Consider the following 25,702-nt stretch of genomic DNA (forward strand, 5'->3'; position numbering starts at 1 on the left):
GAATCAGATAATATTCCTTGTCAGTATATGTTCAGAACTACTTAATTCTCAACTGCAGGACAGTATTTTATGGTATGAATGTGCTACAAATTAACCTTTACTCTGTTGATAGACATCATTCTCCAAGTAATTCTATACAAAAACTCTTCATAGTAAGTATAGGTACACTTACTTAAATATTGCTGTTGGATAAATTTTCTCACCTTTCATTATTTTAAAAATTGGCTTTGCCCATTTAGACTTCAGATACATTTTAAGTCATTAAGGAAATCTTGACATTTTTATTAATTTGGGGGTGAACTGAGGAATAGAAAAATCAGTGTTCACCTTGTTAAAAACCTGTCTAACCACTTTGCTTTTTCTCTAAAGTTTTATTTCAATGATGTATGTGTAGAGAACACATTCTCTTGCTTGGTTTTGCAGTGCAAGCACAATACCAGTTTAGTTTTCTTGGATACATATTTTTCTCTTGTTCTTCTTCAATGCAATTTCATGCCTTTTTATCAGTTCTGGAAAACTTTCAGCCACTTGCATTCTCTATACCTCATTTCTTTAGACTTTATAAAGTTCTCAGACCTACCTATAAGCCATTTATTCTGATTGTCTGTTTTAATGCTATTTAACATTCTCATTGACTGCTTATTATTTCAGGAAATCTGGCTTGGCATGTAGACTAAGGGCACAGACTGCTTGAGTTTACACCCCAGCTCTGTCATTCCCTATTTGTGTGACCTTGGAAAGTTATTCATAAGGTTGTTTGCAGATTAAATGTAGGTAACAGTGTTCTGGGGCAGTCTAACTTAGAGAAACAGTGGCTGTATGAGTATTAAATATTCCTTTTTCATAGTGTACTGTTTCATTAGTTTAGAAATACTCACAGGTTATATTCATTTTTTGATGTTTGTAGGATCCTGGTCTCTGTCTGCCTGTGTTTCTTTGACTTCAGTGGAGTAGTACCTGTGGAATTCCAGCATGGGAAGAGGGTATAGAACTTGCTTTGTCCATTTCCCAGGACCACATGTAGGCTGACAAAGCTTTTTTTCTTGAATAGAGATAGTATTCAGAGCCCAGGCCAGTGAGCTAATTTTTCACTTGACCTTTCATTAGGGTGAAGCCCTTTGAACCTGGATGCTTCAAATCCATGTAAAAAGATGCTTCTTTTAGTTACCATTTCTAAGTATAATATAGCCAAAAATGGAAATCTAGAATGAAAGTATCTTATAAATAATGGTATTTTGCCAGAACCCATTCATCTGAGTATATCAAACTGATTTTTGAAATAAGATTTTGTGAATGGAGCTTACTAGATCTTGTGTTAGAACTGCCTGTTAAAGATGTTGGTTTATAGTAAGAATCAGATGTTACTGTTTGGATGAAAACTTTAAAAGGTAGTGAAGATAAACCTAGTTAAAACTGAATGTAATGTACACTATGTATTTCTTTTCAAATAAGCTAACTCTAGTTGCAGTAAATTTCAGGTATGATTTTTAAAAGAAACCAAGAGTACCAATTATTTATTTTTAATTATAATAATGTCTCATTGCTTTTTCATTTATAGATGAAAAGCTCTCTGTATCTCTGATAACCCCTCTTGCTGCTTTGAGATGAACTTTGGTAGAACTGTTTCAAAATTTACAATATATAAAAACTAGAATGTAGATCCACCAGTAAAAACTGTTATTTCAGGGTATTACTATTTTCTGATACAGTGGAAAGTTGATATTAAATGTTAGGGTAAACTATAGCTAGTGTAACTGCCTTTCCTGTACTACATAACCTGTACCTTCCTAGAGTGAAGGAGTTGACATTTTATTCATTGCTACCTGACAAAGGCAATAAAATACTATATGACGATAATATGCTCTCACACTGTAGATATAATATACCTATGAAAAACTAAAAGCTAACTAAGTAAAAGCCTATTTGAAATTTAGTTGCTGAGGGAGAGAAAAAGATTACTAATTTGAATATTATAGTAAGAAACCAGTATACACTAATAATGTTCTTGTTGTCTTCTTTTGAATAGATATTAGTGTAAACATAATCAGTAAATAAAAGATACAAACCTCCCTAAGCATCAACATAGATAAAATCAGCTCCTTACTATGGTGAAATATAAAAAAAGAATGATAGGACTATTACCAAACATACTGGTACTTCTGCTAACAAAGCTAAACCCAAACTAAAACAAGGATTCAGAAAGGTTAGAAATAAGAGGGTAGGCAAAAATGAGACAACTAAAGAGGGGGTTACATACTTGTCTGCAAAAGCAGAATTAAGACATGCCCCAAATTTACAAAGATACAGAAGGATACTATATAATGCTAAAGACCACGATTCTCAGTGAAGGCAACCATTACTAGCTATGCAGTCCCAGACTTAAAAACTGCAGATGGCATCCAGAGAAAACACAGTGATAGACTTGATCATACCTCTCCATCCAAAATAGATCAAAGTAATATAAGTAATATCTATCTCAAACCCTGACATTCAAAACCATATTTAAGGAACAAGCACCACCATCAGAAACAATATTATGTCATCATGATAGAATATAACTAAGATTAACAATAAACCTGTGCCCTTTTCATTAGGTTAAAAACATGCTATTATCAGATTTATCTAGCCTAGTGGCAAGTGAATTAGCTCATTTATCATACATTTTTTTATAAATAAAAATTAAGTCCAGCCCAGCCGGGGTGTGGCTCAATGATTGAGCATCGACCTATGAACCAGGAGGTCACAGTTTGATTCCTGTTCAGAGCATATGCCCAGGTTGCGTGCTTGATCTTCAGTGTGGGGTGTGCAGGAGGCAGCCAATCAATGATTCTCTTTCATCATTGATGTTTCTCTCTCTCTCCCTGAAATCTTTAAAAACATAAGTCCATATAAGTCCTCACACTTAATGTTGCCAATATGTTCTGTCTTTAAACAAAATGACATAACAAATCCAATTTTACCATAGGCTAATTGATATTAACAAGAATTAAGTTCCTACATCATCTCATCAACATTATAACTAAAGGATTTTAAACAGAATGACATTATTCAAGAATCTGCTATTTATTTGCCTTATTAAATTGATCTTACAACTCAACAGTAAGACAAATAACCCAATTAAAAATGGGCAAAAGATTAGAAGACCTTTCTCCCCAGGAGGTATATGAATGGCCAATAAGCACTAGAAAAGACAATATCATTACAGAAATGAAAGTCAAAACCACAGTGAGATACCACTTTATATCCACTAGGATGACTAGAATTTAAAAAAGGAAAATAATGTATTAAGGATATGAAGAAATAATGCTGGTGAGAAGTTTTAAAATGGCGGAGCTGCTGTTGCAAACAGTTCACAGTTCCTCAAACACATTTACCCTGTGATCCACCAATTGTATTCCTAGCTGTATATCCAAGAGAATTAAAAATATATGTCGCCATAAAAGGTTGTACATGAACGTTCATAGTAGCTTCATTGGTAATAGCCAAAAAGTGGAAAGAACTCAAATGTCCCAATTATTGGATGAATAAATAAAATGTGGTATATTCATTCAGTGGAATATTAATCAGCCATGGATGAACCTTAGAAACATTATTATGCTAAGTGAAAGATGCCAAAGACCACATATTGTGTGATTCTGTTTATATCTACAAAGACAAAATAGTGGTTGCCAAGGTAAGGGAGAGTGACTGCTAATGGCTGCAGGTTTCTTTACAGAGTAATGAAAATATTCAGAAATTATATAGTGGTGATGGTTGCACAAGTCTGTAAATTATATCTTAAACGAAAGCAAAAGGCAGTAACAGTATCTGCAGAAAGCATCTACCATCTCTAGGACTTAGGGAACAAAGAGAAGTTGAGGTTATCAAGGCCTCTAAGAAGGGGGAGCTACCTAACTGACACTAGTTTCTCTAAAAGGGGAAGGATAAGACAAATTTGGGCAGTGCCAACAATGAAGCAAGCAAAGAAATCTGGAGAGTAACTGACTACTCCTGCCAGGTGAAGTGTCATGGCCAGGCACAGTGCTGAGAGGTGCCTTCACTCTGTGTCTGTCTTCCTTTAGAGCAGTGGTTCTCAACCTTGGCTGCACATTAGAATCACCTGGGAATCTTTTTAAAATCCTGATTTCTGGGCCTCATCCTCCGGAAATTCTGTTTTTTTGTTATGGGGTGGGGGTGGGGGCACAACATTAGTAACAAACAGAATTTCCGGAGGATGAGGCCCAGAAATCAGGATTTTAAAAAGATTCCTAGGTGATTCTAATGTGCAGCTAAGGTTGAGAACTACTGCTTTAGAGAGTCCTGTCTAGGATCTAACAAGGAGCCAGCTGGCAAAACAGAAATGGGTTTGGAGCTGAGAGACAATAGGTTAATAGGGCTAATCAGCATTTAAGAAGTTAAATGAAAGAGGAATAAATAACTTTAATGTGTGTAAACACAAAGGTATAACAAAGTTCTTAATTTACAATAACAAAAGCAAAACTCTACACATAAATATGCAGAATTTACCAGACACAACAAAACTATAAAACATGGTGATAGACAAGAAGACTATTTGGTTTCTCTCTGGAGATTCAGAAGGTGAGTATGAGGTTCCATTGGAAAGAACACACAGCAAAGAGGACGGTCACTGGCACTCCCAGATGTGAGGAAATGTTATAAAACCGCTCTAATAACACACTGTGCAACTGGCACATGAATAGACAGACCGATGGAAAATAATTTTTAAGAATCCAGAAATTGATCCAAGTGCATTTGGAAACTCAGTGAATGATAAAAATGGCATTTTAAATCAGTGGGAAAAATAATTTAAACAAGTGGTATTTTTACCACTGAAGTCATATGGAAAAGGATAAAACTAGCTTTACCTCCCTATATTGTACATCTAAAATTAGTTCCAAATGGATCTGAATATATCAACATAAAAATGAAACTGTACAATGTCCAGATGAATATGCAGGTAAATTCCTTGATAACCTGAACTCAAAATTTAAAAGAAATAAGTGAAAAATAGATGGAGTGTTAATATTCCATAGATATTTAAAAAATCACTTAAAGAAGAGTTAATACTAATCGTTCTCAAACTTTCATAAAACAGAAGAGGGAAGGGACTTATCCAAATTTATTTTGCATCACCAGCATGACCCAGACAAAGACACTACAAGAAAAGAAAATATGCCAATATTTCTGATGAACATAGATGGAAAAATTCTCAAAATATTAGCAAACCAAATTCAATGCATTAAAAAGATAATACACCACGATCAAGTGAAATTTGTTCCAGGGACGCCAGGATATTTCAACACTCATAAATCAGTGTGATATACATTAACAAAATTAAGGATAAATATTGTGCAGTTATCTCAATAGATGTAGAAAAAGCACTTGCCAAAATATAATATCCATTTATGATTGAAACTCTCAACAAAGTTGGTAGGAGAGGGAACATACCTCAACATAATAAAGACCATTAGGCCCAGCTGTGGCTGAGTGTTGACCTATGAACCAGGAGGTCATGATTCTATTTCTGGTCAGGGCACATGCCCAGGTTGCAGGCTTGATCCTCAGTCATGAAGGAGGCAGCCAGTCAATGATTCTCTCTCATCATTGATGTTTCCATCTCTCCTCCATCTCTAAAATCAATAAAAATTTTATATATATATATCTATCATGTAGGATAAGCCCACAACCAATATCATAATCAACGGTGAAAAGCTTTTCCTTCAGTTCAGGAACGAGAGTGAATAAAAATATCACTCCTGCAACTTTTATTTAACACGAGTGTCCTGGTGCATGGATTCGTGCACAGTGAAAGGAAATTAGAAGAAATATTTTAATATTGCTATTCGCCCTTTCTCAGTAATAGAAGTGTCAACCAAATTCACGATCAACAATGACAGATCGAAGCACATGCGTGTAATTGGCATCAGCGAGAGCTTTATGTGTGTTGCATATGTTTGAGTCAACTTAGCCTTTTATGTATATATAGAATAAACTTGCTTAATTAGACCTGCTTTCTGATTTAAAGTTTTTCCAGCCCAGTGAAGCATCCCAACTTCTCTTTCAGGTAATTTGTCAGCAACGTAGCAGTAAATATCAACACCAAGCAGATTATTATTGTAGATCATGCAGGGAGAACAAAGGGTAAAATACTTAATTGCAGCAGTTTTTGACTATATGCTGTGCTGTGAGAAAAACCTGAAGTCATTTTCAAGGTCCACCATTTCTTTCTTCTTTTCAGTCGGGTCAAGTTTCTAAACTTTTTACATCTCCGTTTTCTGGCTAATGAAAAGAAAATAGGATTCCACCGAGTCTCCTACCTACCTATTCCAGGACTTCTGTGAGGATCAAATGAGATGAGGCACTGGAAAACGCTTCACAGACATTTGGTTAAAGTGTAAAATATTTGCACCTGGCTAAAAGCAAGTCATGTTTCTGGGCTGAAGAAACTGCAAGAGGGGCTACTCACTAGGGAGAGGAAGCTGGGCATTGCTATGTGACATCATTACTCGGTGCCCACAGCCACCATTTTTGGGCTGGGCTGTGGGCTGCAGGTTGCATTTTGTGCCATAGGGTCTTGGCTGCAATTTGGTGGGCTGTCACTCCAGGGTGGTGGTGGGGCCTGTGTCTCACTTGCAGGAAGCCGAATGTTGCTTTGTTGGCACCAGGTCCGCGGTGCTGTTTCTTTGTAAATGGCCAGTGTGTGTTACAGCAGCTCCTGCGTTCAGTGTCTGCCCCCTGGTGGTCAGTGCACATCATAGCTACCAGTCGGACACAGCATATTAGCCTTTATATATGTATAGATAGATAGTATTGGAAGTCTCATCTAGAGCACGTAGGCAAGAAAGAAAAGACATCCAAATTGGAAAGGAAAAAGTAAAAGTACCTCTGTTTGTAGATGTCATGACATTATACACAGAAACCTCTAAAAACTCCACTAAAAAACTGTTAACAACTAATCAACAATTTCAGTAAAGTGGCCAGAATACAAAATAACTACACAAAATTTAGTTGTATTTCTGTATACTAGTTACAGGCTACCAAAAAAATTAAAGCAATCCCATTTACAATCATATTTAAGTGAATAAAATACCTAAAAATTCATTTAACCAGGGAGGTGAAAAACCTGTATACTAAAATTATAAGACATTGATGAAAGAAACTGAAGAAAACACAAAATAAATGGAAAGATTTTCTGTGCTCATGGATAAGAATTAATATTAAAATGCCCATACTGCCCAAAGCAATATATAAATTTAGTGCAATCCCTATCAAAATTCCAATGGTATTTTTCAATGAAATCAAACAATCCTACAATTTGAGAACTATGAAAGACCCCAAATACCTGAAGTAATCTTGAGAAAGAAGAACACAGCTGGCCCTAGCTGGTTTGGCTCACTGGATAGAGCATCGGCCTGGGGACTGAAGAGTCCCGAGTTCGATTCCGGTCAAGGGCATGTACCTTGGTTGCAGGCACATCCCCAGTAGGGGGTGTGCAGGAGGCAGCTGAGCGATGCTTCTCTCTCATCGATGTTTCTAACTCTCTATCCCTCTCCCTTCCTCTCTGTAAAAAATCAATAAAATATATTTTTTAAAAAAAACAAACAAAAAAAAACACAGCTGGAGGTATTACAATTCCTGATCTCAAACTATATTGCAGAGCTATAGTAAAACAGTATGGTATTGGCATAAAGACATAAATCAACAGAACTGAATGGAAAGCCAAGATATAAAAACATACATGTAAAATCAATTAATTTATAACAGAGGAACCAGGAATATACAATAGGAAAAGGATAGTCTCTTCAATAAATGGTGTTGGGAAAACTAAACAGCCACATGTCATAAACTGAACCTGGACCACTACTGTACCCTATACACAAAAATCAACTCAAATGGCCAGTGGATCTGAAATATTTTTTGCATCATACATACCTTTACTGTCAAGTACTTAGTGGGATGAGTTTTAGAATCTCTCAGTATCTGTTCTTATGTATCTTCAGTACCACTATACTCTGCCTGGCTCTTTTCTTCCTTTCCGCTACATCTGAATTTGACAGTTGTAGTGTTCAAAATGAATCAAGTAAAATACTGACACTGTTCAGGGTGATTTGTGCAATCTTAATGCATCTTAAATGGTAGAAATTAGTGTACTGTGGCAGAAATATTTGGCAGTAGTGATATATCCCAACAAAGACCTTGGCAATGGAGTTTTTTTATATCCAACTCATTTTAGTGATCCTAACTTCCTTTTTCTACATTGCAAATAATTTGTGTATGTGTTTTGTTTTGTTTTAGATGGCTATTCATATGAAAAGAAAGCAATGGAAAACTGGATCAGCAAAAAGAAACGTACAAGTCCCATGACAAATCTTGTTCTTTCTTCGGCAGTACTTACACCAAATAGGACTCTGAAAATGGCCATCAATCGATGGCTAGAGACACACCAAAAATAAAATTATTTATATTATATTGTATTATTTACATTTTATCAGTGATCTCATTTGAATGATTTAAAGGTAAATACTAATTGGACATTATTAAAAGCAAGATGGGAAAAAGGTAAACATCTTAAATTTAGTTACCTACAAAAATTATTTAGTATCTTAATTCTTTAAAATATATGGGCTAAATAACACATCTAACCTCTTTTCTATTCTATCCTATCTAATAAAGAAGAAATATGTAAATTGACCACCACACCATCACAAAAGTTGGCGGTGCCCATAGCCACAAGATGGCAGTGCCCATCCCTCAGCTTCACCGGAGTCCCCCAGTCCTTTCAACCCCACTGGCGGGGGATGGGGGGGTGGGAGGCGCACAGTACAGCCAGTCCCACCCTCAGCCACCCAGAGCTGGCCCGAGGCGCAGGCAAGCCTTGGATGGCAGCTGCCCAGCCGCCCAGGGCCGGCCAAGGCACAGGCAAGCTTTGGATGGCAGCTGCCCAGCTGCCCAGGGCCGGCCGAGGCTTGCACTGCTGGCAGTGGCAGCAGTAGAGATATGATAGGGGCGTTGCCTTCACCTGATCGCCAGGTTGCCTCCCGCCCCTGAGGGCTCCCGGACTGTGAGAGGGGGAAGGCCAGGCTGAGGGACCCCTCCTCCAGTGCATGAATTTTCATGCACTGGGCCTCCAGTTTTTACTATAAAAGCCTTTTTATACAGTGAAAAAAATCTTAACCTCAAGAGCATTGGTTCTCAACCTTCTGGCCCTTTAAATACAGTTCCTCATGTGACCCAACCATAAAATTATTTTCATTGCTACTTCATAACTGTAATGTTATTACTCTTATGAATCATAATGTAAATATCTAATATGCAGGATGATCTTAGGCGACCCCTGTGAAAGGGTCGTTCGACTGCCAAAGGGGTCACGACCCACAGGTTGAGAACCGCTGCTCTAAAGAATAAAGTTTTACTTTGACTTTGTTTTTACACAGTAGACTGATATTTAATACAATGCCCTGGTAGGTGTTCACTTAGAAGAAAACTTCAAGTTCAGGATGTTGGGGTTGTATTGCCTTTACACACCTAATGGCAAAGCTTGTTAGAACTAAACTATAAGGGCAAACAGGAACCCAGAATCTATGTTTACCCCCAAAATCCTTGTAATTGTTCAAAACTTGGAAATAAAAGGGGACAAGCAATGTAATTACCGTATATATTTTAGTCTTTTCCTACATCTTAAAAACTTGTAGTTAATAAGCTGTGTGTTCACAAAAAGATGGAAAGCTGCCCAACCAGTATGGCTCAGTGGTTGAGCATCTGCCCATGAACCTGGAGGTCACAGTTTGATTCTGTGATTAGGGCACATGCCTGGGTTGTGGGCTCGGTCCCCAGTAGGGGGCAGCTGGTCAGTGATTCTCATCATGTTTCTATATCTTGATCCTCTCCCTTTCTCTGAAATCAGTAAAAACATTTTTTTAAAAAAGGTAGAAAGCCTAGCTACCACAGAAATCTCCAAATGCCTTTTCTCTATAATTGCTGCTTTGTACAATTTCTGTCATCCTAATAATGTATTGTTGAATTTTTGTGTGTGTCATAGCTACAAGTGTTTGTGGGGCTTTTTTTCATATTACACATGCTTCTCACATTCTTAAGAGGATAAAAAAGGATGGGAACATGTTCTAAAAGAGAAACAATGCTAACATGATTTTAATGATTTTTTTTTTAATTGGGAGAGCCTACCATTGGACCAGATATCTTTTGTTTTGATATTATTTTCCAAAGGAGGCAATCTGGTTTTTATATAAAAATTACTAAAAATCATCAAAGTCATTTATAGAAAAATAAAAGTTTGGTTATTTTTTAGATGTTAGAGATGACTGTCTTTTCTACATTTCATCAGTATAGTTTCTTGTTAAACAAACTGGCTAAAAAAACCCAGGATGCCAATAATTTCCCAAATGAAGTACTTACACATAAACCAAAGCCAAACAACTCCCCCTCTGCCGGGGTCCAACCCCAGCGGGTCCAGGGGTCCCCAAAGGTGTGGACGGAGTCGGCAAAGAAGGAATGACATGGAGGCAGCGTTCGGTTGATCAGCAGCCTAGCCAGGATCTCCAGCCAGGATCTCCAGCCAAGTTCTGGTCTGGATCTCCAGAGAGGTTCTGCTTCAGATCTCCAGCCAGGTTCTGTGTCCATGTTCTCTTGCTAGGTTCTCCAGCCAGGTTCAGTCCAGGTTCTCCAGCCAGGTTCAGTCACCAGGTTCTAGTCAGGTTCTCTTGCCCATTTCTGTAGTCAGGTTCAGTCCAGGATCTTTTGCCATGTTCTCTCCAGCGAAGTTCTTCTGTCTCTAGTTCTGTGTCTTGCTGTCTTATTGCATCTGTATTTATACCAGTTGATTCAGTCCTATCAATCTCTATTACAAAGGTTAGGGCGTTTCTTATCTTCATTCCAGGGAGTAAAGATTATGTAGCTTAAGCATGATTGTTCCTAGTTAAAGTGATTAATTACCCACCTGGCACTAGTTAAGAGGTTTTATTCCCACCTTAACTTCAGGGGAAAATCCCTACCTGGGGAAACAACCTTTCTCAGAGAGGAGACCTTGGTTAAAACACATAGTGCCAAGAAGGTGAGCAAACATATTAAGAACAGTATGCCATATGTGCCAGGTCCCTTGAAACAGCAAGCATGGACCGGCTCCCGGCACCCCTCCCCACAAACATACAAACAACTAAACAAACCAAATCCACACCGCCCACAGGAACGGACACCACATGAACCCTCTGCTGCCCTCTCCAGGCAGGCCCCGCTCTTCGCTCAGGATCATGGAGCAGCACTCACCTGCCCGCTGCCCAGGCCTCAGGACTGACCTGTAGCTTCCCAAGGAGACTTTGCCTCTTCTGGTGTGACTGAACCCAATGTCTTAGTTTTCCTAAGAATATATCAAAATCATGATGTCATATGTAATAAATTCTAATAGTCACACTAGCAGCTTCACACAAGTCATCAACAAGAATTATCTATTAATCAACACTTTTTCCTCCCACCCAGTTTTTAACCTTTAGTTTAAATATATACCTTGAAAGAGGGACTTAAAATACTATATTTAGCCTTTTTCTAATAGCTGTAACCAGACAATAACGTGCATTACTATTAGGGAATACTTAGGCTTATGTCAGGATTTTGTTACAGAACCACGCAGTTTAATGTTCACTCTCATATTAGTTTGAAACGGAAATATGTGTGTATAGACAAATACACACTTATAACTGACAAAGAATACAATGTGCTGAAGAACAAACTTTCATATTAATAGTGTTCATCTTGCCAAGATGTGTGAGAGTTACGGTACTAAAGATATCCTGTTGGCAGTAAAAACACCAAGAACAGGTAAGAAAATTCCAGAATGCTCTTCCTCATGCTTTCTTCCCTGTTTTAGGCAAAAAGACTAATTTTGACCCTTGAATATTTGGGGATTTCCAGAAGCTATCACACCTTTATTTTAAAATTATGACCAAATGAAATTAAATATGCATTCAGTAGTATTGCTATGAAAATAGGGTTTTCACTATTTCTCTAGGGCAGTGGTCGGCAAACTCATTAGTCAACAGAGCCAAATATCAACAGTACAACGATTGAAATTTGAGAGCCAAATTTTTTAAACTTAAACTATATAGGCAGGTACATTGTTATTAACTTAATTAGGGTACTCCTAAGCTGGCCTTTGCTAAAAATGTCCTCAATCTGATTGAGGTACGTTCGCTGAGGTCGACCCCTTCCAACTCTCCCATCCTCACTGGTCTTGTATACTTGTTTTGTCTATCTCCTTTTGTTCATCCTCTCTATATGTCCACACCATCTCAACATACCTTTCTCAATCCTCAACACTACATCTTCTTTCACTCCACAAAGTTCCCTAGAATTAACTTAATAAACTTTAAAGTTTTAAGTCTTAAACTATAGGTACGTTGAATAAAACTTGACATCATACTTAATAACGATATTATTTATTGATAAAATTAAATTCCTTACAATTTACCTTACAATATCCATAAAATTAAATAATGGCAATGACTGACAAACACTAATGTGAACAATGGCCTTGCATCTCCTTGGAAAGTTTGGGTAAGTCAGGTTTGTATGTTGTTTTTAATTTTAGGCACGATTCCAGGTTCTCATCAATAAGATGACTTCTCAATTTACTCTTGATGAGGTTCATGCTTGAAAATGATTGTTCCCATAAATATGTAAATCCGAATAAGGAAAGAACAGCAAACGCTAGTTTTTTTTTCAGTTGATTATGAGTCAGGAATACTATTCCAGGTGTTAAAAATCAACATATCTTCCTTCTCCAGGTCTTTCAAAGCAGACCACTTGTGCTGTGAACTAAGTTCACATTTGTTTTTCTCCAATATTTCTATATCAGCACAAAGACGTTCAAATTTCAAGCTCCACAGTTCCGTTTTTTTAAATCCAGCAATTGCATTTCAAAGTTGCCAATGTCAATAAAGGGAGAAAAACTTGTTACAGTAGCATTGAGAGGTTTTTTAACAAAGGCTAACGTCGCTTTGCTGTTTCTGAATTCCTGAAACCTGTTGAGAAAAGCTTCCCTCATATTTGAAAGTGTTGTTTTGAAATAGCAAATGTCAATATCAGAATTATTTTCTTGGCAATGTTTCAACAGGCTTGGAAAGTGAATCGAAGTTTCTCTTTCAAAATCTTGAGCAAAAGGAGATCATTTGTTTTCGAATTAAATAATTTCTTCTAACATCGAAAAAATTGTGTTTCCCCTGTAGCTTACAATTAAGCTGATTTAGATGAGACGTAACGTCTACCATGAAATAAAATTTTTGGATTCACTGATCATTCCTTAGTTCTGGACAGTGAACACCCTTCTCAAGGAGAAATGCTTTAATTTCTGTTAATAAGGAAGCAAAACGTTTCAAAATGTTTCCTCTTGATAACCAACGTACCTTGTTATGCAGGAGCAGATCTGCGTACTCACTCACCATTTCAACTCGTGCCTGAATCTTGTGTGCCTCCCCCGCGCTGCGTATCCCGCGGCCCCCTGTGCCGCGTCTCCCGTCGCCGACCAACCGACTGACACCCCCCACTTCTTCTAATGCCACTTCTTCAAAATAGACTCGCCCAGGCCAAAAACTGACTTCTGCGCATGGGCCACAAAGTTTCAATCGCACTGTACCTGCGTGCCCGTACACCCGTACGTGGTATTTTGTGGAAGAGCCACACTCAAGGGGCCAAAGAGCTGCACGTGGCTCGCCAGCCACGGTTTGCCCACCACTGCTCTAGGGTAACAAGATCACCCTGGATTAAAGCAAGGCAGATAGTTGTCACCAGGACATTTTCTACTTACCCATGGTTGCTTTAAAGTAATGCAAAACAAATTCTATTAATACTCTTTATTCCATGTGGAAAAGTACAGTAGTTGTGCAGAAACAAAACTACATAACAAAAGAGTAAGACTCACAAATATTAAAGAAAACAATAAATAAGCCATAGAAGTTATAGCAGAACTCATGAAAAGCCTATAAAACAACAACAAAGCTGTACAAAATACAACAGGAACAAATGTTGAAGAATAACACCAGAAGATTCCTATTCGTACGAAACCATAAGGATGCTCACAGGAACTTCATTACGACGATTCATTTTTAAAACATTCTGTAAATATAGAACTTCCTTCTCCCCAATGCTAGAAAATAAATTTCACATCCCAATGTATAAAACAAACACACTCCCGCCTCTCTCAAACTAGCATTTTAACATCCTTCAATAGCACACCATTTTCATATAAAAATACCTTTAATCCAAGGTTCATTCCTGTACCTTATCTTTACAAATGAATAATACATCAGCTTGAACTTAAGTAGCACCTCAAAGGTGTTCATATAAATGAAATAAAGTGCCGTTACTGGTACACTGTTAACATGCCATAATAATATAGTGTTCAGTGCAATAACCAGCATGGATGATGTTTACAAAGAACATGCAAATATATGACTTATTTTTTTTTAAAGATTAGCTACTTGAAATAGTATATACATGTCTGGATACACTTGGCTATTTATGCAACATGTGACTATAAAATGATTGTATAATAAAACAAGCAACCAACGAACCAGACTTTAAGGATCCAAATTAAATATTGTCCTTAAAGGACCTCGAAGGCTTGTTGCAGGAGTGCTATCCCTGTTGAAGGCTAATTTATGTCACCGAGAATGCTATATTCTTAGTATTCTAGCCCCAATCCAATTTGACCACCAATCAGGATTCCAAATAGCTTACACTGTTTCCAAATATTAAAACACCTTGAAATGGGAATATAGCTCAAAAAAGGTGCTATAAAAATATGTTTAATGAAAACCATAAAAGAAATAAGTGCTTAATACTTTTCAGAGAACAGCTATGAAGGGAACAATACTTGGCTGTTCCTGTATTTTGCTTAAGAAAACCAGATATATAACATTTATAGTCACACACATTCAGCTAGAAATCACTGGGGTCTTAATTTTATATATAGATACATAAACTGGGATTTGACTCAATGGAACTGTAACTAGAAAATTCCATCTTTTCCAGAATACATCATCTGGCAATTTAGTCATGAGTTAAAACTATCACTAGACATTTATATTCTCTAAGAAATATTATGATCTTATCGCACAGCTAAGGCTAGGAGAAAAGTGATAAAAACCAAACAATTTCATAAGAGAAAAGCACAAGTTATTTGGCTGCCTTAAGTGTTTAATTTTAATAGGCATAACTAATTGCAGTTTTCAATTCTGGTTAGCATTCTTACTGAAGGTGACTTCTGGTATTTATCAAAGAAATTTTATCCCACATTTTAAATAAATCTGATCCACCCCCAAGGGAAAAAAAGAAAAAAAATATGGCTGAAAAGTAATTTTTCTCATTAAAAACAAAACAAAAACAAAACCACTTTAATGACCACCAAGAGCCAACACACAGCTTTTCCAGTTCCCAGCGGGCCTCTCTTCAGGCTCACACATTTGACTCTATGAATGAGCGCTTTGGCTTGGCTGCGGGAAGGTGACTCCTGTGGGCTTCGTTGCTGAGGTGAGGCTGCTGTTTAGCGATGCTTTCCTGGTACAGATGAGCAACAGTCTTGCTTATCCTGGTATCTTGACAGTGGGCGGGCACCGGGCACTTCCTTTCTTCCAGCTCCTTCACGGGGGCCCCGTTGTGGATGCTGCCCCCCAGGGTGGCCACGGCACAGGCTTTGGCTTGGCTGTGATACCCCGCTGCCTGCTTGAGAGAGGGCTTCTCCGGGTTCGAGCCCTGCGGGCCGGCTGCAGGCGTGTGCGTCAGCAGCCCCTCCGGCACGGCCGCGTGCCAGGTGCGGCCCGGAGGGTTGCTCTGCTGCTGGAACCGGGCCGTCTTATCCATGATGCCCATGAACGGAGTGTTGCGCGGTCTGTGCTCGGCGGTGCCGCTCGGGACCTGGTGAACGGCCTTGTCTTTGACTCGAGCCTCTGGCCCCGGGCCCTTGAAGCCGTCGGAAAAACTGCTGCTGGACGTCAAGCTGCTGGTTGAACTGGACATCTTGATGCTGCTGGAGGGAGACCCGGAGGAGCCCGAGCTGGCGAGGGAAGCGGGGTGCCGCATGTCGCTGCCGCTCACTGGCCCGCCCTGGCTCAGCGGGGCCACGTCCACGGCCACGGCGGCCTGAGACAGCAGCCGCTCTGCACTTCTGATCTTGCTGGGCAGCGGGTATGCAGCGCCACTCTCGCTGGGCTGCACCAGGACGCCGTGGCCGGGGCCCGGCCGCTCCCCGAACCGCCCCGGAGCCGCCCCTGCGGTGAACGTGCCCGCGCCCTCCGCGTGCGGGCCTCGGCCGCCAGTGGTGGCCAAGGAGATCCGGCCCGGCATGGGGCTCGGCGGAGGGTGCGCGGAGGAGCCCTGCAGTCTCATGCTCCCGCTCCTCACGCCAGCCTGCCCGGAGCCCAGGTGCTGGCTGGTCTTCACGATCTGCGCCTGCTTGGTGGGCTGCATGACCAGCCCCGGCTGCGCCACGGGCTCCCTCGGGGGCTGGGCGGCTCCTGGCCGGTTCTGCGGCGAGGCGGGCCTCATCTTGGCCTGCAACCCTTCTTGAAGGTTCCGGATGTAGGGGGACGGGGCAGAGGGGTGGGGCCGGGGAGTCAGAGAAACGGAGCCTTCCTGCGGAGAAGTGTCCTCTGCAGCCTCCTCAAGGTGAAGGTGGTCGCCGGTTGCCGGGGCCGGGGCCTCCTCTTCGTTATCCGAGTCCGTGGGAGGGGCGGGCGGTGGGCACTGCTGCTTTTGCTGCTGGCTCCTCTGGAGCTGCTTGCACTCCTCCTCCACGCGGGCCAGGAGCCTCCTGATCTCCTGGTTGGTGGGGCAGAGCTTCACAGCCTCCCGCAGGTCCGCCAGAGCAGCCGTGAACTGCCTTCATGTGAAAGAGAAGGTACCATCACACGCCGTGCAAACACATGCTCTGAATGCAGCTGCTCCTAACCCAGCTCGGCTATGAGAGGTGTGAACCCTCACTGGTAGACAGGACCCATGTAACTAGTTTAGAGTCACTCAGCTCAGCGGGGCTGCTAATTGCAAGCCAGATCCGTGTGGCTCGGGCCTGGCTGCCTCTATAAAAACCACTGGGCTGGGAATGAGAACAGGCGTAAGTCAGTGGCCGTCAGAATCCTCTTAAAGTGATCTCCCCCCCACCCCCCAACCTCTCACCACACCACCTCTTACTCAAAAGTCCTAGGACTCCTACCCCCTTCTCCACGCCCCCCCCCCCACACACACACATTTAATGTCTCTAGTGGGCAGTTTTACTTGTGATAATACAACGCACCTAGGACCTTCATGTTGCAGTGAGTGTCAGCTGGGGTGGCGGGAAGGAATAGTCCTTCAGGCATCAGGAGAAAAGAAAAGTTTAGCCATTGCTAATATCTACTCTGGTGCCTCTTGGAAGCTACCCCTTCAGTATGAAAAGGGATGAGAGGACCCACAGGACGGCTTATGAGCCAGTAGTCCCCCAAGTCAACAGCAGTTCTGACACCAGAAGCACAAGAAGGCTTCATTAGTCACGCATCTAACCCCAGACAGTACCTGCTGTTTCTCTTTGCTCTCGCTCTGGCATAAAAGGCTTCATAGGACTTTGGTTTCAGTTCGAGCGCCTTGGAAGCAAATTCTTCTGCCATGCCAAAGTCCTGGTGTCGATATTTAAATAGACGAGTCAAAAGAAGCATTGAAACATGATTACAGGCAACTGTTTAACAGGAGTTTTGCTCTAAAGGTTAACAGAGAATTGGGACTTAACTGGAGAGAGATGAAGAGCAAGGCACGTTTGTTTTTCTGTTTATTTTTTAAAGTTAGGAGATAGTTAAAGTGTAATAATATTCTTAAGAGGAGGATCCCGTAGAGAAGCGAAAATAGATGATTTGGGAGAGAGAACCGGTAGAAGCAGTGCACCAGAAGGCGGGAGCAGATGGACCCAGCACACACGGGAGGGTCAGCCCAGAGGGGGCCTGGGCGCATCATCCATGCTAACAGGATGGAAGGCAGAACAGCGGGCCCAGAAGCAGACAGGTCAACAGATTTGGTGGTGGGAGGGTGAAGTTAAAAAGGAAGTAGAAGAGAGAAGTGCTAACACAAATCTACTAGCTATGAGTTACAAATTAACTGAGTTAGCTACTATCTGTTAGGATGTAAGCAGTTACTGGCATAACTTCTTAGCAAGCATGGTAAGCTCCAGGCAGGTTGCAATCCAGGTGAGTTGAACTTTACCATTTGAATCTGGGGATGGGCCACTCTGGCTATGCTGGCCCCATGCGGTGGGAGGGGTGGCGGGGAGGGGCAGTTCGCATTGAAGCAGAGGAAATTACACCCAGGTGCACGGTCAGCACCGTGAGGTGGGCAGTGAGACCGATCAAAGGACAGTCATCCAAGAGGAGCAGCGGGCCATATGCTAGGCTCGCAGCACCGTGCACGCAGCTCTGACAGGGGTCCCATGACCGGGTCTATGGAAGGGCTGGCCTTCCCCATTACAACAACAGGCTATTGCGAAAGGATTGGAATGAGGGGCACAGCTTACATTTGTTTTTCTTCGGCAGCGAGACAAATTGAGATAGAGAGAAACTCTTAGTTCATTGAATGGCCTCATGTCCTCTCCGAATCCTTCTCGGGGGAACTTCCGTAAGGCATACTGGTACCGCTGGGCTGCCTCCTTCATCTTCCCTTTCTAGGATCCAAGCATCACAGATAGTCATCCTGTACCAGAGGCTCCAAGATGGGTAAGCTCCCACACCCTACAACGGTTACTCTCCCCCCACTGCCGAAACCACGCCGGCACGCTGAAAGGGTCCTGAAGAGAAAGCGCCACAACCAGAGGCGGACGCTAACCAGCGTGGACACACGTGGCTTCGCCGCCCGCTGGGCTCTGCGCTTCACAGGGCGAGACAGAAGCCGGTTTCACAGGAAGGCGTCTGTAAACTGCCAAACTGATAACTAACAATCTTAACGCAGCACATTATCTTCTGCTATATATTTTTGAGAACCTTTTTATGAATGTCTCTCGTTTCACATCTCATAGAGATATTTTAACGCTAAGCATAACAGAAATCAAGTGAAAACACAATGCGGTTCCTAAGGCAAGTAGAGTCTTGCTGTAGAATAATCATCTTTTCTTTTGAGAGGAACGAAAGCATGGATTTTAAAAATCAGAACAGCACCAGGCGTCATTTTCAAGGCTCAAGAAATCCATCTCCTATGCTCAGCCGGTTCCGCGCAGCAGGTGTGCGGCCTGCTGAAAACGGTTGGTATTTCTAACATAATTGCCGACCAAAATTCACATTAAAACCACTTCAGAGCCGCAACAGTACACACTCTGAACTCAATTTCAAACTGATTCCAGGACAGGAACCCTGCTGGGTCATGCGACATGCCTATTTATTTGTCATTATTCTGAAAGTGGAAAAACTAAAAACGTTGCAAGTGCTGTCGTCTCCTGGTAAAAAGGATTAAAATGGTCATAATCTAGGTTTTTGTTTTTAGAATCTTTTAATTCTATCTAATCACAGACGAGGAAAGAAGAGTGATCTATGTAAGTGGCCTAAGCATCTAACTAACCCAGGGGTTGACAAAACACAGCTTGCGGGTCAAAGGTGGCTCGCTGCCGATTTTCACCAACACAGTTTGACTGGGATGCAGCCACGCTACTTGGATTCCGTATCATCCGTGGCTGCCTCGGCCACACAGCACCGAAGCTGGGTGTGACACCGACCGAACAGCAAAGCCTCCCATCGTTACTATCTGGCCCTTCCCAGTTTGCTTTTGATCTAATCTGGTGTCTTACTTTAGAAAACTCACTTTAACATCAAATTTATTCATGTGTAAGTCATATTTCCATTTCTAAGGGGAAATGGGAAACACGTGGTTCAGTGTTATATATTAATATCTTAAGTGAAAACATCTCTAGAAACAGTTTCATACTCTAGAACAGTGGTTCTCAACCTTCTGGCCCTTTAAATACAGTTCCTCATGTGACCCAACCATAAAATTATTTTCGTTGCTACTTCATAACTATAATGTTGCTACTGTTATGAATTGTAATGTAAATATCTGATATGCAGAATGGTCTTAGGTGACCCCTGTGAAAGGGTCGTTCGACTGCCAAAGGGGTCGCGACCCACAGGTTGAGAACCGCTGCTCTAGAAGCTTAAAGACACTAAAATAAGAGAAGCAAGGCTTTCTCTTTTCTGAAAATGTCTCCTGGGTGCTCCTCTCCGGCATCTCCCAGCTCCGTGCCCTGAGGAGTCTCCTGTAGGACGTGCCAGTTAAATCAGGAGCCACGCTGCCTTCACACCAAGGCTCCGGGCCACGGTTACAGCCACGGGGACTCATTCAGAGATGACGGCTCTCACACAGAAGTGCTTTCTACCTTGAAGCCTCTGCCGTCAGGATATGACAGCCTGGGCAGGAGGCCAGTGGCCTCTCTCGGAACGTCTATTGGAGCCACGCTACGTGGACCCTGTGCAGCCACACAGCCACGTCGGTTATGCACCAAACTAAGAGGCTGCTCGCACCGCAGAAAAGGGCAACACCACTTACTTTGTACAACACGTTTCCTTCCTCCATCAATTTCTGTAAAAGTATAATCAAAATATCAGGTTTGGAGGTAGCCATCGCCCAAGCAGCATTTCCTGCAAAATAAACATGCAGTGAGAGGCGCCTCCGCGGCCTTGGAGGAAAGGAGTGCAGATCTTCCGGGGCCCAGCCCAGCTGCGCCCACACATGGCGGGAACCCGCGCAGGGACCACTGCTGGTGTCCCGCGGCCTCCAGACGGCAGCACACCCCGGGACAGGGACAGGACCCCTGCTGACCTGCCGCTGAACTACATAAGCCGTTGGGAGGGGAACTGTCCTGGGCACAAACTATTGTTATTCTGGCGAGAAAGCACTGGGAAACTAGTGCAGCAGAGCAGCCACGACCCATCCCTCCCTTCTGATGGGCATCGGGGTAAAATTAAACAAGGCTGCATGGTAATCGCCTTCATTCCCAGCCGTGCCTGTGACCACTGGCGGTGAAGGTGTGTGCTCTAGCTTCCACGTGCGCTCCTCTGCAGCCTCCACTCTAGACCTGTGTCCCTCTGCCCTCTTCCCACCACCCATGCTCTTGGCCCAGTCTCGACTGGGAATCGAACCTGGGACGCTTCGGTACTCAGGCTGATGCTCTAACCACTGACCCACGCTGGCCAGGGCCAAACACCTGACAGCTTACCCTGGGAGCAGGCCACCCTTCCTCTCATGGCTGAATGGAGGCATTTACTGACCTAATTTGGCTCCTTTTCTCAGCAGCGTGACCACTACCGATGTGTTTCGACAACCAATGGCTCTGTCCAAGGGACGCATCCCGCTGTGGTCCACGTGCTCGATCACAGCGCCCTTGTCCACCAGGTACAGCACCTGCAGGAGGACAGAGGCATGAGGGGCGGCTCCTGGCAAGGGCGCTGTCCCTGGGCCACCTGCAGCGCCTGGCTTAGGAGCTTCTCCTGATTGTCGGTGCCTCTGGCCCTTAGGGATCCTAGGATGGAAATAAAGTTGACAGAGAACAGAGAAGAGCAGTGGCAGCCATACCTAGAACCCGCTCTGTTAAAGTGAATTTGAAATCAGCAGTGAGGCTCCCCGGGAGGGACATGTGTGTACACACACTCACATACCATAGGCCGGTACATGCACACGTCACCATCTGTCTGTCTCACCCCGTCCCGGGTCAGAGATGAGACAAGGCCCCAATCACTTAGGAGGCCCTGTGCAGCAGCTCCAGCATGCTGGAGGCTCCGGCCATGGGCACCTCAGAGACACTCAGACCCACATAGCGGGGAACAGGCTGGATGGATGAGCAGCTTGGGATCAGAGGGACCCGATTATAACTCACTTCAAGGCTTAGGAGTGAGACCTGAATATTGGGACTATAAAGATGGCAAGCTGGTGACCCTGGTACAACAACCAGTTTGATGTGATAAAATAGTTGTCACTTGGACTAAACATAGAACAACAGGAGAAACCACTTTGGCCACTCAAATGGCTCCACTTACTGAATAAGAAGACGGTAGCCAGTTTCATGTCGATCTGATAGATACACCCTATGTGTCCACCTGCTGTTCTAAATGACAACAGAGGGATATACATCCAGAATATATAAAGAACACCTACAAGTCAACAACAAAATCCCAAATAACCCAACTTAAAAATGGGCAAAGGGTCTGAACAGATATTTTACCAAAGATGATATACAAATGGCCAATATGCATATGAAAAGATGTTCAACATCACTAATCATTACGGAAATGCAAATATTCAAAACCACAATGAGCCTCACATTGTTAGCATGGCTACCATAAAAACAATGAATAAAACAGAGAACAGCAAGTGTGGGTGAGGATGTGGAGAAATAGGAACCCTGTGCTTTGTGGGTGGGAATGGAAAATGGTGCACCCACTCTGGACACAGTAGGGAGGTTCTTCAAAAAATTGAAAATAGAATCACCATTAGATCCAGCAATCCCACGTCTGGGTCTATACCCAAAAGAATATGCGTAGATCTCAAAGAATTTGTAGGATCTCAAAGACATACTTGCATGTCCATGTTCATAACAGCACTATTCACAACAGCCAAGAGGTGGAGAAAACCTAAGCGCCCATAGGTAGATGAATGGGTAAAGAAAATGTACATATACACAATGGACTGTTTATTCAGCCTAAAAAAGGAAGAAAATCCTGTCACGTGCTACCACATGGATAAACCTCAAAGACATTATGCCATTATGCGAAGTGGAATAAGCCTGGCAGGAAAGGACAAATGCTGTAGATTCCACTCACAAGGTACCTCGGGCAGCCCCATGCAGGGAGACAGGATGTGGAATGGGGTTTCCAGGGCAGGGAGGGGTGAGAGCTGTTTAATGGGGAGGGAGTTTCAGTTTTGCAAGGTAAGAATGTCTAGACTTCGGCTGCACAACAGGGTGAGTATAGTTCACACACAGAACTCTTCTCTTAGAAATGGCTCCGGTGGCACATTTTACGTTATTTTGCCCATCAGTTTTAAAAAAGGTACTAGAATGCTACACTCCTTCACTGTTCCCTGTTGTTGGTAAGCTGCAGGATATGGTAAGGCAGTACGAGATAAAAAGTGAACGTGTAAAAGGTGAGGCTCAGTGAAAGAGCTATTTCTGAAAATCAGCATTAAGTACAGTTTATAGTGCTCGGGACACAGAGACCATTTAACGCTGATGTCACTGCCTTTTAAAGCATCAGGCCCAGATGTGCAGGCGACAATAGCGTTTGTCCCAAGGTCCACAGCTTCTAGCAACGTAACCCTGTCTCTCCAGGTAACCCTGACACCGGGCATAATAAATACTCAAAAGTGATAACTCTAGAGGAGCTGACTGTCGGTGCCTCTGGCCCTTAGGGATCCTAGGATGGAAATAAAGTTGACAGAGAACAGAGAAGTTCTCTAGTGCCTGCTGGGACCAGAGATGTGAATCTTGACAAAGACATGGTTTCTACCCTGAAAAACAGTTTTCAGCTCTTAGTTTATTAAGGTTTTATTCCCTGGATCTCAATTAGGCTTAAGCATCAGTCAAGAGATAAAGATAGCGCCCAAAGCATTCTAGGCAATGCCATACTGGCTTTAAAAACAAACCAGCTAATTATTTGATTAGCAATTTCTCATATACATAGAAGTGATTTTTAAATGATCTATATAAGAATTCTATTTATATGGGTTACTATAAGAAAATTAAACTACACATGCGTGTGTGTGTATGTGTATCCATTGTACATACAGCTTGTCACCATGTATTTTTAAGCCTTTCAGAGTCTATTCAAATCTTTACTACATTCTGAAATAGATTGTCACACAATTAAATAAAAACAAAAATATCCTATAATACAACACACACACACTCACACACACATGCTCACACACTCACACACATACACAAACCACACTCAGGCGCACATGCGCGCGCACACACACACACACACACACACACACTCAGGCGCGCGTGTACACACACACACACACACACATGCTCACACACTCACACACACACACACACACACACTAACCACACTCAGGCGCGCGTGTACACACACACACACACACACACACACACACACACTAACCACACTCAGGCGCGCGTGTACACACACACACACACACACACACACACACTAACCACACTCAGGCGCGCGTGTACACACACACACACACACACACACACACACACACTAACCACACTCAGGCGCGCGCTCTCTGGATGTGGTTCAGGTCCTGGTTTCTCTGTGGCACTGGCCCTGCACGCAGGGCAGGCGAGCAATGTGACCACCGGCGGTACCTACGGTCTCTGCGTCGCCGTAGAAGGCTGCCAGGTCCAGGGGGGTGCGGCCATTCTTGTCCATCTGGTCTATCTCAGCTCCTTCCTCAACCAGGAACTGGACCACGGTCCTGTGACCTTTCAGACAAGCCCAGCTTAATGCTGACAAACCCTCTTTGTCCAGAGAAGAAAGGGCGGCACCTGAAAGAAAAAAGCCCAAACATAGACCGTGAACTCCTGAGACAAAGCCCAGATGCAGGTGCTGTGAGGCCAGAAGCTGACTCGGGGACCCGACTATCACGCTGAAGCTGAGTGATGGGTATGCAGCTTCATTACCTATTCTCTCCACTTGTTCACTTAGAACATTTTGGTAACAGAAAGACTTAAACTTAGAATCAGGAAATACTGAACGAGTCCGCCAAAGCTCTTTTCTTTGTCCATCCAATAGACACCCAAGAGGGGCAGACAGTGCCGCTACCTTTTGAAAGGAGAAATTCCACGGTGCTCAAGTGCCCTTCGCATGCGGCCACCATGAGGGGTGTCCGGCCCTGCTTGTCGCTTAGGTTCACGTCGCAGCCGCGTTCCAACAGCAATCTCACGATCTGAAATACACACACCAAGTTACGACCTCCCTGCTCTATTTTATACCCTGTCCTCTATCCCCAGGCAGGATTGTCCACCTTTCAAAGTCCCAAAAGGACTCTCTTCCTTTAAAGCCCCACTAAATTGTGTCACCCCTGTGGCCTGTAGCAATTTTCTATTGTCTTCCTTTGAACAAAATCTCCTTCCAGATGTAGACATTTAAAACCATGCAAGCACAGGACCTGGTGCCAATCACAATCAAGCAGTGACCACACAGCCAGCGGGGCTAGTGGGATAACTGAGCAGAACTAAAAGGGCTGAAGCGACACTGCTGCAGTAAAGGGCGCAGGGGAGGAGGGGGCAGGCAGAGAGGTGGGGTGCAGGGAAACCTCCACCCACCACACCCATGCAATCTGCTCTTCTGAGACTCAGCTTGGTGGGTGGGCCATTTTCAGCAGAGCTGCCTGCAGGAGAGTCTCGCTTGGGACCATGCCTTTAAAAATGTTTTTAAATATATTTTTAAAATATATCTTTTTATTGATTTCAGAGAGGAAGGGAGAGGGAGAGAGAGACAGAAACATCAATGATGAGAGAATCGTCTCCAACTGGGGATCGAGCCTGCCACCTGGGCATGTGCCCTTGACCCGAATCAAACCCGGGACCCTTCAGTCCATAGGCCGATGCTCTATCCACTGAGCCAAACCGGCTAGGGCTGGGACCATGCCTTTCAGCGCACATGATGAGGCTGGGGAGCAAAACCAGGAAACCAGAGAAGGGTCTCATACAACTACCACCCCGGAG

General features: G+C 42.9%; 2 protein-coding genes across 17 annotated transcripts in view; one reads left to right on the plus strand and one right to left on the minus strand.

Moving 5' to 3' along the window:
* BAZ2B (bromodomain adjacent to zinc finger domain 2B) overlaps nt 1-8,483 on the plus strand; it is a 180,848-nt gene extending 172,365 nt beyond the window's left edge. For all 4 annotated transcript variants that reach the window (XM_036318584.1, XM_036318586.1, XM_036318587.1 and 1 more), the window contains one exon: nt 8,296-8,483. In XM_036318584.1, the coding sequence (XP_036174477.1) occupies nt 8,296-8,453 (158 nt within the window). In that variant the 3' untranslated portion in view covers nt 8,454-8,483. The remainder of the gene's footprint in view (nt 1-8,295) is intronic.
* Nucleotides 8,484-13,844: 5,361 nt separating this feature from the next.
* TANC1 (tetratricopeptide repeat, ankyrin repeat and coiled-coil containing 1) overlaps nt 13,845-25,702 on the minus strand; it is a 246,155-nt gene continuing 234,297 nt past the window's right edge. For all 13 annotated transcript variants that reach the window (XM_036318717.1, XM_036318714.1, XM_036318716.1 and 10 more), the window contains 7 exons: nt 24,798-24,921; nt 24,345-24,520; nt 21,276-21,408; nt 20,554-20,645; nt 18,539-18,685; nt 17,554-17,654; nt 13,845-16,885 (listed from right to left, as the gene is read on the minus strand). In XM_036318717.1, the coding sequence (XP_036174610.1) occupies nt 15,463-16,885; nt 17,554-17,654; nt 18,539-18,685; nt 20,554-20,645; nt 21,276-21,408; nt 24,345-24,520; nt 24,798-24,921 (2,196 nt within the window). In that variant the 3' untranslated portion in view covers nt 13,845-15,462. The remainder of the gene's footprint in view (nt 16,886-17,553; nt 17,655-18,538; nt 18,686-20,553; nt 20,646-21,275; nt 21,409-24,344; nt 24,521-24,797; nt 24,922-25,702) is intronic.

Source organism: Myotis myotis, unplaced genomic scaffold, assembly GCF_014108235.1.
Source record: "Myotis myotis isolate mMyoMyo1 unplaced genomic scaffold, mMyoMyo1.p scaffold_m19_p_8, whole genome shotgun sequence".
NCBI lineage: Eukaryota > Metazoa > Chordata > Mammalia > Chiroptera > Vespertilionidae > Myotis > Myotis myotis.